At 38.4% G+C, this 14,152-nt stretch overlaps 1 protein-coding gene across 3 annotated transcripts in view; it reads right to left on the bottom strand.

Moving 5' to 3' along the window:
* Positions 1–14,152, bottom strand: part of LRRC31 (leucine rich repeat containing 31) — a 25,042-nt gene extending 10,890 nt beyond the window's left edge. The window contains exons 1-8 of one of the 3 annotated variants that reach the window (XM_054984239.1): positions 13,680–14,152; positions 11,813–12,067; positions 11,489–11,608; positions 6,349–6,516; positions 4,161–4,328; positions 2,401–2,568; positions 1,506–1,673; positions 87–254 (exon numbers count right to left, since the gene is read on the bottom strand). In XM_054984239.1, the coding sequence (XP_054840214.1) occupies positions 87–254; positions 1,506–1,673; positions 2,401–2,568; positions 4,161–4,328; positions 6,349–6,516; positions 11,489–11,608; positions 11,813–11,867 (1,015 nt within the window). In that variant the 5' untranslated portion in view covers positions 11,868–12,067; positions 13,680–14,152. The remainder of the gene's footprint in view (positions 1–86; positions 255–1,505; positions 1,674–2,400; positions 2,569–4,160; positions 4,329–6,348; positions 6,517–11,488; positions 11,609–11,812; positions 12,068–13,679) is intronic. The other 2 variants (XM_054984238.1, XM_054984240.1) reach the window with 2 other exon arrangements.

Here is a 14,152-nt window from a genome sequence, read left to right as displayed (position 1 = left end):
CTGTTCCAGCACTTAGCTTATTTGACAATTTGTAATGGGAAGACATGAATAAGTAAAGCCAGAATAAATATAAGAAACAGTCTTACCTAAAGATGCAAATGAATTCTGCAGTAGAGAGCAATTGCTCAGGAGCACAGATTTCAGTTTTGGTAAAAAACGGAATCTGCTAAGAAGGTTATCAGAAGATATCCCAACACTTTTATTTGATGATAAATCCAGCTCTTGAAGACTTGACAAAAGTGGTATTATCTGCGCTGTAAAATATCAATAGACAGTTACGATAAAGATTAATGGATCATAAATAACAGTTGCCAAAGCTATTTGGATACATCCCTTCCTTCCATTCTGCACTTTCTGGATTCAAAATTTCTAAAATAGCTAAAAACTGATAAAGAAAGCAAAATAAACTAAGTAAAACTGGGGATGCAATCTGCTTGTAGATATTTTATTTGAGTAGTTACGTCCATTTTAGTTTATTAACCAGTAAAAGATGCATACATTTTCCTATGAATAAATATACTTCCATAACTCGTTAGCCTTTAAGGTGCCACTACTGTTTATTCTTGCTGCAGCTACCACTCTGGAATTCTGCAGCCAAAATTATACTTTAGGTGATACATGACCATGTCACAGCAGATTAGAAGACATTGCTCTCTCTGAAGATGGTACGATATCTGCAGGGTTTTTAAAAATATGTATATGTGTTGAGACTGAAAATGGCATGAGGAGAGGGCACTAGCAACTTCTACAGCTGCTGTTCACTATTTTTTTTAAAAAAAAAACTATCTGGAGATCTGTTCTCATTTCTTTTGGCATCGTACCTGATTGGATTTCTGATCCCTGCAGATCTATTTGTTTTGTTGTAATTTTCTACAATAGCACTTACCTCTTATTCTTGTGCATTGATGTACATTGCAGGAGCTGATTTATAGGATAGTTGGAGGTGTGGGTGTAGTTTCATCTTTGTATAAGGGGTTAGTTTAGATGACTTATTGTCCTTTCCAATAAACAGTGAAAGCTTAAGCAGAGTTACTCCAGTCTAAGTCCATTGAAGCCAGATAGTAAAGAGTCTGTAGCACCTTTAAGACTAACCAACTTGATTGTAGCATAAGCTTTCAAGAGCCACAGCTCTCTTCGTCAGAGCTGTGGCTTTCGAAAGCTTATGCTACAATAAAGTTGGTTAGTCTTAAAGGTGCTACTGGACTCTTTACTATTTTGCTTCTACAGACTAATTCGGCTAATGGTTGTTGTGGGTTTTCCAGGCTGTATTGCCGTGGTCTTGGCATTGTAGTTCCTGACGTTTCGCCAGCAGCTGTGGCTGGCATCTTCAGAGGTGTAGCACCAAAAGATAGAGATCTCTCAGTGTCACAGTGAGATCTCTCAGTGTCACAGTGTCGGCTAACTCCTCTGGATCTATGACCATTGAAACCAGGGTAACTCTACTTAGGATTTCACTGTAAATTATATTTTCTGGTTTATTAGACAGCTTGTTGTATAGATCTTACTTAAAACTGCCATGTCCTCTTCTGTAATGCGGCACTGATGAAGATCCAGAACTTCAAGGTTAATTAAGTTGGCCAAATGAGCAGCTGAGTTTTGGAAGCCTCCTCCCATCTCTTTATTGCAGGACACATCTAACTTCTTAAGTTCTGGTATGTGCTGAAAAGCATCATCTGAATAATGAAATAGAAACAAGTTATCGAAGATCAAGGTCATCTGCTATCAGACTCCTTTTCTCATCTCTATTTTTCTCATTTCTGTTTCTGCGTCTTTGAACATAGATCTGACATGAACTCATCACACAAGTCTGAAATTTGGTAGCTCTTCAAATTTTGAATTTCACCCATTATCACATCAGAGTTGTAAAATTTCACTGTCAAAGGTCAGATTGATTGGTAGAGCTGAAGTACATTTTGAAATGTGTTTCCAACAATCTTTTCTAACTTGTTTTTGCTTGCATAAATTTGAATGCATATTTTCCTGGTGGTGGTAGAAAGTGCTCTCAAGTCATAGCTGACTTATGGCAACCCCTGGTGGGGTTTTCATAACAAGAGATTAACAGAGGTGGTTTGCCATTGCCTGCCTCCGTATAGAAACCCTTGTCTTCTTTGGAAGTCTCCCATCCAATTACTAACCAAGGCTGACCCTGCTTAGCTTCTGAGATCTGATGAGATCAGGCTTACCTGGGCTATTCAGATGAGGTATGCATTTTCCTAATTCAAATTTATTTTATTTAATTTCCAATTATGGAAGTCTAGAAGTGTAAAATACTGACTCTCACAAGCTGAACTTCAAATATGTGTGATTTTTCATTTCTTTATAGAAGCTTAAAGTAATTTTGATTATTTTAATGGTTTTCAGTTTAAATTCTCCAGCTCCTAAATAAACATTTATGTTTACCTAAGCATGGGAATCCATCTTGTTTCAATCCACACATGTGCAAATTTAGTACTTTTAGGCCTGAGACATATTTCAGTTCCTGAGCAATACTCTTCAGACTACATCCTATGTTTTTGTTAATAGACAAATCCAGTTCTTCGAGATTCTGGATCCTGTGTAGAAGCTGGGCTGAAAAAAAGGCAGAAAATGGGCTAGTTGTAACATCCAGAGGCTAAAAACTAGGTGGCACCTGCCAGCCAGTCTAAGAGATTCTGTTGTTATTGTATGATCTCCTGATGTATATGTATAATGTTGGCATTTTATCTGCCATGAAGGAAATTAAGAATTTGTCAGATTAATGGCGGGGGGGGGGGGGACTTGACACATAATGACAAAAAGGGTTGTGTGCTCTAAATAACAGGCACAGTTGTATGTTTTTGGCAGGAAGGAAGTGGAAATATATGAAAAATCCAAGATCAAGGATGGGTTTTCACTAACCACCTGATCATGCATCCTCAGCTAGATCCACCTATCCATCCCTCCGTCTGTTTATTTATTTATTTCAGATTTCTATTCCTCCCTCCATTTATATCTCACAAAAGCAGTAAATATCACTTATCAAAAACCTGGGCCTCCTACTTTCCCTTTAGCCATCTAGGCAGTAGTTCAGCTCCTCATATAAAATACAAAATATCCTGTTATTAGAAGTGCAGAGAGCTACGAAGCAGTAGAGCATGTACTGAGATGTGAGAATTAAAATCCAGAGGCAGATTTATAATTAGGAAATCAAATATTTGAAATTAAAAAACCTAAAAGAATGTGGTTCTAAGCCTGATTTCTAAAAGTTTCTTTGTTCCATGATGTATAAAGTGATAAAGCAAATGTATGTTTTGTTGCCAGCTTTCGAAAATACATTGATTAAGATCCTGAGGTAAATCCATCAGTGTAATGTTATTTCCTTATTCCCCCACCCCCATTCCAAAATGGTCTGTAAAATGCTACTGACAGGGGATCCACAGAAACAATATGAGGGGAGAGGTGGAGGTTATGAAGAAATTCTAGGTTACCACTAAGTATGATGGACCTGAAAGAAAACTCCCTCATTTCATGGATCAGTAAATAGCTTTCTGACAATCCAGGGAGAAAAGAGAATTGTGGTTGGTTTGTCTTGAGCCTTCTTAAGAATTGAAACATCTGTTAGACCACAACAGTAGAATTTTTTACTCTACACCTCCTTGGAGTTGCCTCAGTAACAGACGTGGAAATATCAACTGCTTTGTTGGCTCCCCAAATACAGTTTGGGCACTATTAAAATGGAAGCCACTAAGATGAAGCTGGCCAAGGTAACAATTATGAAAGAGTTAATAGAGTGGAGACTGCAGGATAGTCAGTCAGGAAATAGAATTTCAGTTTGTCGGTCTCTAGTTAGAAATCACTGATACTCTTCCTTCATCCCATTCATTATTCCATCAGGCTAGGAAAAAAAAATGTTGTTTTCCCATTATACAGACAGAAAAATTGCACAAAGCCATAGAGCTGGAATTCGGGCCTGTGTCTCCCTAATTCAATATCTATTATATAATTAATATCTGTGAATAATATTGTGAGGACCCCTAACACATAAATCAGACTGAACGAACAGTCGCACACAATTAGCATCAATACATCCAAGCCTGACAGGCTCAAAATCACGAATCCATATTAACTGTCATTCCGTTTGATGTCTGAAATAAACGACAGAAAGGTAAAAGATGCTATGTCACTACTCCAGGAGCTCTTACCTAGAGATTTTCCATCTTCTATTGTTAGACTGCAATCTGTTATTTTCAGTGTTCTGAGATTGTAATCTTTGGGCATTTTTTGGGTTAGAATGAAAAGGCTCCCACCAATGTTGTTATTCCAGGATAAATCCAATACCTCAAGGTATGGAATGACTTCAAGTGCTTCCCCTGTAACAAAGCATCTAGAAGTCTTCATTTGAGTACCAAAGAAAAAAGATGATACAATTGCCATTTCATCACTTGTTCATGCCAGAAGCTATGGGTGCATTAGTATGGAGTCACATTTGCCACTGGTTCCATATTCACAATAATTAATGAAGATTAGAATCCCTCAAATGCATTGAAAACTTAGAGCTAAGCTACAAGAGACGAATTACAAGAGGAGGAGCACGTAAATGGAGTCGTAATGTTAGCTGGGAAGCTGAGTTTTAAAAGAGATCAGAAGGCTTTGTCAATTTCCCCTCTCTACTGAGGCAGGGAGATCTCTGCTCAGAAGGTTTGTTTATTTCCTCTTTGCCTCTTAGAAGGGGAGGTGAAACTGACAGAGCCTTGGGGAGGCAAAGAGGAAATTAACAAACCCTCTGAGCAATTATCTCCCTGGCTCTGTAGAGAGAGGAAATTGACAAATCCTTCCAATCTTTTTTAAAACTCAGCTTCCCAGCTAACATTGCAACTCCCTTCACGTGCTCCTCCTCGTGTAATTCGTCTCTTGTAGCTTGGCTCTTAGGAAAAGCTCATTTTCTTTCCACAGTTTGGCTTGGATTCTGGCTACATGTTTCTACAGGCACAAGGACTTCTACTTGCAGGATGTGATTTTCTACCTCCCCCTCCTGCAGAAGCCCAAAATGCTCCCTGAAATTCTGTTCCTGGGATCCTCTCTTTATGATTGGACCCCTCAGCAAAGTTCAGAAGCATGGGAAGTCCCTTGCTCCACCCCCACAATGGCGGCTGCTGTTCCACCTCAGGAAAGACCCTCTGCTGTGTCTCACCCCCCACCCCCACCACAATGAGGCCCACCCATTAAGTCGAGCAAGGCAAGCCCCTCTATAAGCAGAGCGGATGCTGCACCACTTAACAGTACGCTGCTTCCCTTAGTAGTTTCCTACCTCTTCATATATGTTCCTGTTAAAGCCATTAAAAGCAGAGGGTCATTTTGCTGTTAGCAGGCCTGTGGTGCTGAACTATTAATGCAGTATCTGTGTCTTTAGCCACACATGTATACACCAATTGTGGCAGGCTAATTTTAGCAGTTATGGGATAGATACATCTCCCACTCCATCCACTTCAGAAATAATCCACAGCAATATACAGATATCCAGATAATTAACCCAGATTACAGGCTGGAGACTTCACCACAAAGTTTGATGCAGTGACAACATAACGGTGCATGTGTTATGTGCCATCGAGGTCCTTCTGACTTATAGTGACCCTATGAATTAACAGCCTCCAAAGGTATGGGAGCCATAATTTCCTTCTTCCTTACAAGCATTATTATCCAGTGTGTAGTAAGACCCAAGGCTTCCATCACCACTACAACCTTCGTCACTATGAATTAAGTCGAACTTCCCAACCCTAACACTACGCACTGGGCTTTTTTCTGGGGGTATGCACAGGTATGTAATACCAGCACCTCTTTCCACAGTAACATCACCTCTTTCAATGGTACCAGCATCTCGAAATAGGGTCCCCCAAGGCAGCAAATAATACCAGCACCTCTTTTTTTTTAAGGGAAAAAAAGCACGGATAGTTAAAGAACACAAAGAAAGAAGAAAGCTGCTACAAATTTAGACACCTCAGTCATAATCCAGTTCCATTTGGTACTGGACAGTCCACCTAAAAAAAGAAATCCAAGTCTGAGATGGATCTGCTCCCCAAACACAAGCTTAAAATCTGAGTGTGGCAAATTTTACTAACATCTCCAATATAATACTCTCATTGGAGAGGTTTAAGCAACTGCCATAGTGGTGCAGAGGTTAGACTGCTGGAATAGGAGACCCATGCTGCCATGAGAGCTCACTGGGTGACCTTGGGCCAGTCACACACTCTCAGCCTAACCTACCTCACAGGGTTGTTGAGAGGATAAAGTGAAAGAAAGGAAAATGATATAAGCTACTTTGAGTTCCCATTGGGGCGAAACGTGGGATATAAATGATGTAAACAAATAAATAAACAAACTTCTGGAGGATACCTAAAAAAGTGATGTCCTTGGCTGTAAGTCTACAGTTATTCAGTCGAAGGACTTTTAGCTCTTGCATGTGGCTGAACTGAAGGGTAAGAGTTTGTAGAGCCCCTCCTATGAAATCATTCCAGGAAAGATCGATCTCTTCCAGGTCTGGCAGCAAAGGTATAATGGCAGCTAGAGGGAGAGAAAAAACAGAGCGACAGAGAGGTGAACCATTGCTGGCATGCTGAATGATCAGTGCACAAGTTTATGTTTCTATTACACACACTATGCCACGTACAGACATACGTCCTCTAGTAAACGCCTACATTTGTGTTGTGGGGTTGTGGTACTTGAAGGGTTAAGCTGCCTCCAATCCAACCAACCTCCATCATACCCTTGGAATGACAAGTAGCAGGGCAGGATGGATAAAAAGCTTGAGTGTTCAATGAAGGCAATGATATAGGATGGGATCCTACCCACTTTCGATCCTGGTTGATTCCCCTTCCCCCATCCCAGGTGGCTTTTCTCCATGTAGGAGACTGACTCTGACTCTGACACAGCCTTTTGGGTAGTCCAAAGTCCCCCTTGCAGAAAAGCTGGTAAGACCCAACTCTAAGAAATTACAGGATGTTTAACAAGGATGTACTGACGAAGCTTAGGCTGCAATTACACATAGTCAAACACTGTTGGTAGTCGGACTTTATGCACCTAATGGTGCAAAGGAAAGCTTCTTTGAGGATTTAAGGAAGCATTTAGACGATCTTGCATATGACCAGATAATTCTTGCTGGAGATTTCAATGGAGTGACAGACTTGGAACTAGACAAAAAGACTACAACAGCACAAAAGAAAAGAGGACTATTGCCAAAGCTCTTTTTTGAGTTGATTCAACAAGAGACTCTCGAAGATGTATGGAGGAGAGAATATCCTAAAAGTAGACAGTTTACTTTTTATTCTGCAAGGCATTTTACATTATCAAGAATTGATATGATCTGGGCCTCAAAAGACTTAGCGTTATGGACTAAGGAGGTAGAAATAATGCCGATGGTAGGCTCAGATCACAACCCAATTATGTGGAAATTTGGAAAAAGGAGAAAAAGGAAAGCCTGGAGAATAAATGAGGATTTGTTACAGGAAAGAGAGAATATGGAAATACTGAGAAGAGAGACAAAGTTTTTTATACAATATAACGTGAATAAAGAAGTACCAACCAACAAAGTTTGGGATGCGTATAAGGCGGTTGTAAGGGGCATACTAATGGACTTAAATGGCAGAGCAAGAAAAAAGAAAGAGGAGAAAAGACAAGAGATTGAGGAGAAAATAAAAGCCAAAGAAGCACAGTTAAAAAAGAGACCAGGGAAAAAGAAAGTATACCAGGAAATTAAAATTCTTCAAGAACAGCTAACAGCAATGAGTAATAAAGAATTGGAGTGGAACCTTAAAAGACTGAACCAAAAAGCGTTTGAGGGTGCTAATAAACCTGGGAAATATTTGGCATGGCAATTGAAGAAGAAAAGGGAAAAGAAAATAATAAATAAAATCTGTGAAGAAAATAAAACGTACTTGGAGCAGACTACCATTAGTAGAGCCTTTTATAAATTCTATGCTAAGCTGTATAATAAAAAAGAAGTAAACAAAGAATCAATAGCATCATATCTGGAGAAAACCAAACTTCCAGAAATCTCGGAAGCTTGGAGAAACAAGTTGAACAGTGAAGTAACTGATGAGGAAATAAGCAAGGCAATACAATCTGCAAATCTAGGAAAGGCGCCAGGGCCAGATGGACTTACGGCTAAATTTTATAAGACAATGGCCAATGAACTGGCACCATTCCTAAAAGAGGTGATGAATGGAGTTTTTAGGGATCAAAGGATTCCAGATACTTGGAGTGAAGCGAATATATCATTGATCCCAAAAGAGGGCCAAGACCTGACTAACGTGAAAAATTACAGACCTATATCACTACTTAACAATGACTATAAAATTTTTGCGAAGATATTGGCGGAGAGATTGAAGGGGTGGCTCTCGGAAGTCATAGAGGAGGAACAAGCAGGCTTTTTGCCAGACAGACAAATAAGAGACAATTTAAGGACAGTGATCAATGCTATTGAATATTATGACAAGCGTTGTGACAAAGAGGTTGGTTTCTTCTTTGTAGATGCTGAAAAAGCGTTTGACAATTTGAACTGGGACTTTATGTTTGCCACTATGGAAAAGCTACAATTGGGAGAAAGATTCATCAGAGCAATTAAGGAAATTTATAGAGACCAGACTGCAGCAATTGTAGTGAATGATGAATTGACCAAGAAATTGACGATTAGTAAAGGAACAAGACAAGGTTGCCCGTTATCTCCATTGTTGTTCATTTTAGTATTGGAGATTCTGATGATACAAATACGACAAGATGAGGAAATTCGAGGAATAAAAATAAAGGACTATTCATATAAGGTCAGAGCATTTGCGGATGACATAATGTTAATTGTAGAAGACCCACTGGAGAACATGCCAAAAGTGATAGATAAAATTAAGGAGTTTGGAGACTTGGCAGGTTTCTTCATTAACAAAAAGAAGTCAAAGATATTATGCAAAAACATGACTAAGCAGAAACAACAATTGTTAATGGAAACAACGGATTGTGAAGTAACAAGTAAGGTGAAATATTTGGGAATTGAGCTGACTGCAAAAAATATAGATTTGTTCAAGAATAATTATGAAAAACTATGGACTCAGATAGAGAGAGATTTGATCAAATGGAATAGATTGAACTTGTCATGGTTGGGCAGGATTGCAGCAGTTAAGATGAATGTGTTACCAAGAGTAATGTTTTTGCTACAGACAATACCAATCATCAGAGACTCTAAACAATTTGAAAAATGGCAGAGGAAAATATCAGATTTTGTTTGGGCAGGCAAGAAGCCTCGAGTGAAAGTAAAAGTTCTACAAGATGCAAAGGAAAGAGGCGGAATGCAACTGCCCAACCTGAGACTTTATCATGATGCAATCTGCCTAGTTTGGTTAAAAGAGTGGATGATATTAAAGAATAAGAAACTATTAGCCCTAGAGGGATATAAAAAATTTTTTGGATGGCACGCATACCTATGGCATGACAAAGTAAAGGTCAACTCGATGTTCCTGCATCATTTTGTAAGGAGAAGTTTATATACAATCTGGAAGAAGTACAGAATTTACCTACAAGAAGGAACCCCCTTGTGGGTGGTTCCATACGAGGTGATAGATCCGAGAGCTGTTGATAATGAACAACAATGTTTAACATACAAAGAAATAACTAAAATTGAAGTATCTAAACTTAGAATAAAGACGCAAGAGGAACTATCACCTAACTATGATTGGTTCCAGTATAGACAGATTAGAGACTTATACAATTCGGACTCTGCAAAGGGGGGCATACGAACAGAGAACTCGGAACTAGAGCAGACCCTTCTTAAAGAAGACAAGAAAAGAGTATCCAAGGTATACCAAGTACTGTTGAAATGGTATACTGAGGATGAGATAGTTAAAACACAGATGGTGAAATGGGCTATAAATTTCAACAAAGAAATAACAATGGAGGCATGGGAATACTTGTGGAAAACTACAATGAAGATAACGACATGTACTAATATTAAAGAGAACATTTACAAAATGATTTATCGTTGGTACATGACACCAAAGAAGATTGCGCTAGCGAACTTGAATACTTCTAATAAATGCTGGAAATGTAAGAAACATGAGGGCTCCCTCTATCACATGTGGTGGTCGTGTGAGGTAGCTAGGCAGTACTGGGGGGAAATAATAAGAGAAATGAGTGAAATTTTACAGTTTCAAATAAATAAGAACCCAGAACTCCTGCTGCTAAACTTGGGAATGGAGGGAATTCCAGCCCATCATAGGACGTTGATATTTTATATGACAGCAGCAGCTAGACTTTTGTATGCGCAGAAATGGAAAGTACAAGAAGTGCCAACTATCGAAGATTGGATCTACAAATTGCTGTACATGGCAGAAATGGACAAGATGACAAGGAAACTGAGAAATCTGGACTCAGGGCAGTTTAACACAGACTGGGAGAAGCTGAAACAATATCTGGAGAAGAAATGGGAGGTGGAAGGAAAACTGTGGCAGTTTGAGAACTACTGAAGTATAATAAAAGTATAAAAGAGTGGGGTGACTTTACCGGGGGAGGAAGAGATAAATGTGAATTTATAAGCAGTTAGATTGATAGATTGATATATATATAGATATGTATAGGTTAATAGATAGAATATTGATAGAAAATAATTAATGATAAGGTTTAAATATGAGGACTGAGTAACTAACAATATTTTCTTTCTTTGATAAGATTTATATGCACCAAACTGAATGTACAGAAGAGTCAAATTGATTGACTATGTGATGTGCTATATAGAATTACCATAAAAAGATAGAATGAGTAATATATAGAGAACAAGTCAAATTGTTTGATTTAAATGTAAGATTTTTATGGTTTATGATATATAGGTTTATGATATATAGAAATATTCAAAACTGGAAAATGGGATAAATTGTTTATCTAAAGACGTACAGTTTGGGTGTATAATAAGAAAAGTAGTTAAAGATGTACTGCTTAATATAATGGAGAATGTATATCTGTTTTAGACAGAGGAATTTGATAGAAGTAAGGGAAAAGGGACAAAGGGTGGGAAAGCTGTTGGAAGTCAATAAAAGGGGGGGAAAGGGAGGGGGTTAGAAATGAAAAATTTGGGGAAAATTGAATGTAATGTAAAAATAATAATATTCTAACCCAATAAAAAAATTTTCAAAAAAAAAAAAAAAAGTCAAACACTGTGCAGATATTTTGCTATAGCAATTAATCACTTCCTGGATTGTCTCATCCACACAGAGGAATCCAGTTGTGAATTATTGCTATAGTGCACTGATAGCATAATCACACGTGGATGCAGCTCTAAGATCCTTTCCCAATCGCAATTAAATGTGAGACCGCTAAATTGCATTTGCCTGTGTGCATCTTCCCTTCCTTACCTCTCTGGGTCTGATTAGGTGATACATTAAATGTGAGTTGAGTGGGGGCCAATGTGTGACTCAATGCTCGCCTTTAAAATCGTGTGTATGGATGCAAATTAGCTCCAGAGTATGTGGGAAGAAAGAGTAACAAAGCAGGTACATACTCAGCTCTTTTATGTCGCTTGCATTTAATGCGCAGTTGTTCAGGTCCAAAACTTTGTTGTTGGGCTGTTTATCCAGTTTTTCCAGGAACTGCCTCACTCTCCAATGACACAATGTGGACTCTGCGTTGAAAATGGGAGAGAACAGGTGACGTGTGGAACTAAAGCAACAGAAGTGTGGTAACCTGGCTCCTTTTCAAGCATCCTAACCTTCTCAAATAATCTCTCAACCTATGTTTTTATAATCTGTCTGAAAGCACATCACACTCTGAGATTCACTATCATTATCAGCAGTTTCCGAGCACATGCCCTGTCCATCACTGTTACCTGCACCAGGAAGTGCTTGCTTCATAATTTGAGTTCCTGCTCTAAAATTATTCATTCGGGGTTCTATGGTTCCTTTTCTGCCTTCATCTTTGGATTTTTCATCATCTGAGCCCAAGGAAAAGGTCCTTGATGGATCTCGCTGTTTCTCTTTCTTTACAAGGGATTTCTTCTTCTGGATTTGACTTATAATGTGTCTGGATGGGGATCTTTAAAAGATACCATCTTCACAGCTTTCCAGGGTTCTCTTCTTTGCATCTTTGAAAAGATAAGGAGAGACAGAAACTGATTTCCATTGCATGGGAGACAAAGAATGTCACCCCTAAGAAGAGTTACATCCATCTAAATCCATTGACTGTTTAGGATACAGCTTAAAACCTCGTAAATTAGGGGAAACTTTCATATGTAATAAAATGTAACCTTAACAGAATGTGATGGATTTATTGCAATTCTTGTTGCAATATAGCTTTTAACTGCAAGCTGAAGAGTGCTTTGCGGAGGAATGATTTCTTGAAAATATACCTAAACACTAGGGTATGTAATTGATCTAAATGTTCTTTAAGGGATATGCCTTGGCTTACAGTAGTGGCTCAAACAAAATTCAAATGTCTGATTCTTGACATTTACATTGCAATCCTAAGAAGAGTTACTCCAGTCTAAATCCATTGATTCCAACTGATTTCAAAGTCCGCATTATTTTCAGAACTGATTACCAACCTGTTTGAGTGACAGGGACACAAAGAGACCTCTTCTGGATCAAAGCAAAGTTGCATCTAATTCAACATCCTGTTTCTTCTTAGGAGATTTTTGGATATTTTATGCTACAGTTTTATTTTGTATATTGTGATGTTTGTTTTTTATTTGGGGGGGGGGGGGGACAGCTTAAAGGCATTAATAGAGGGACAGCATCAAAATATTTCCAGTCAATTGATCAAATAATATTTTATGCTATGAAGAATAAGGGTTGCAAAGGGAATATTTACACTTTTAACAGCATGTATTCATAATGTTTGTATCCTGAAGACTATTAGCCAAGCAGTTTCTGAGACAACTTTCAGTGAAAACAATCATTAAAAAGATATTGCCTAATCAACTGAGTAGTGACATAAAATTAAATAAAACAAAACATATCAAGGCATAAAACCAATATAAAAATCATACATCCATATACCTATCAGAAAGGCAGATATGAATCAAAGCAGATGACAATAAACAATACAGTTCTGGAGCCAAGTGTTCACTGCATGCTCTAAACAGGTTTTCAAACACACTCTTGTGTTGCTGCCTGAGAACTACGCTCACACATGGGCATTGTGTCACTAAGGCAACTGAGAAATGCTCTGTATATGCCCTACATTGTCATGACCCCTTGTGCTATGATTGGCTGCTCATGCATCATCGTAGTTTTTACATTGTGAACATGTAGTTCTTGATGCAAGAGAAATGGATATTGGAGAACAAAGCAAGTTCAGTTTTCGAGTATATTATTTGCAAGAATGAAAACCTCACTAATATCTTGCTGGAAACCCCAGTTTCTGAAGCAGGTACATACAGAAATGTGTGTGTGTGTTCATCACCTGTGATTGTGTACAAGAAGTGTCCAATACAGAAAGGAGATCCATTTAGGGGCATTTTGTGTAAAGAAGTGACTGAAGCGGAGATTCTAACCAGCGTGAGCCTTATAGGAAGAGTTGTTGAGTTGTTATTGTGGTGTCTATAAATTACGTAATCATTTGCAGTCATTGTGCTACTGATTTCGTCTGGTTTCAAGTGTTGTTCTCTGAGCTCTTGGAATGAAGACTTTCCAAAAATGTAAAGGCATATATACAATAAGCATAGTCAAAGGTTTTTAATAGACAAAGCAACTTACCTTCTCCATCCATTTTTTTAAAAAAACTGCCAAGATATTAAATCTTCGAATGCACTTTCATGACTTGTGAAACAAAAAAGCTTTGATCGTGAACAGGTTGTGGGTTCAATCTTGCATCAGTTCCACATAACTCCATGAAGCTTTAGTTCTTCGCTGTAAAGAGTTTCTGCCATTGCAAATGCTAGTTTCTAGTGCAAAACTCTCAATGCAAAACTCATCTGCAGAAGAACTAGGCAGACCTCAAAAGCTTTCTATGTCTACCAAGGGAGACGCTGGTCCCACGAGAAACATTCCCTTACCTTTTTCTCTTTCCAGTGCATCCAGGACCCAAGCCTGCCACAGGCTTAGCAAATAGTTTTGTTCAACATCTCTCCTTAAACAATTCATTTGACCAGTCTCCTCAGCTTTCTTTTTTTAAAATCCCAAAACAAAAGAGGAAGTCGTTGTATAGACTTTGATACTGGAGCAGCTTA

Source organism: Eublepharis macularius, chromosome 6, assembly GCF_028583425.1.
Source record: "Eublepharis macularius isolate TG4126 chromosome 6, MPM_Emac_v1.0, whole genome shotgun sequence".
NCBI classification, from domain to species: Eukaryota; Metazoa; Chordata; class Lepidosauria; order Squamata; family Eublepharidae; genus Eublepharis; species Eublepharis macularius.
The sequence above is the reverse complement of the archived record's forward strand: the minus strand, read 5'-3'. Positions and strand labels throughout refer to the sequence as shown.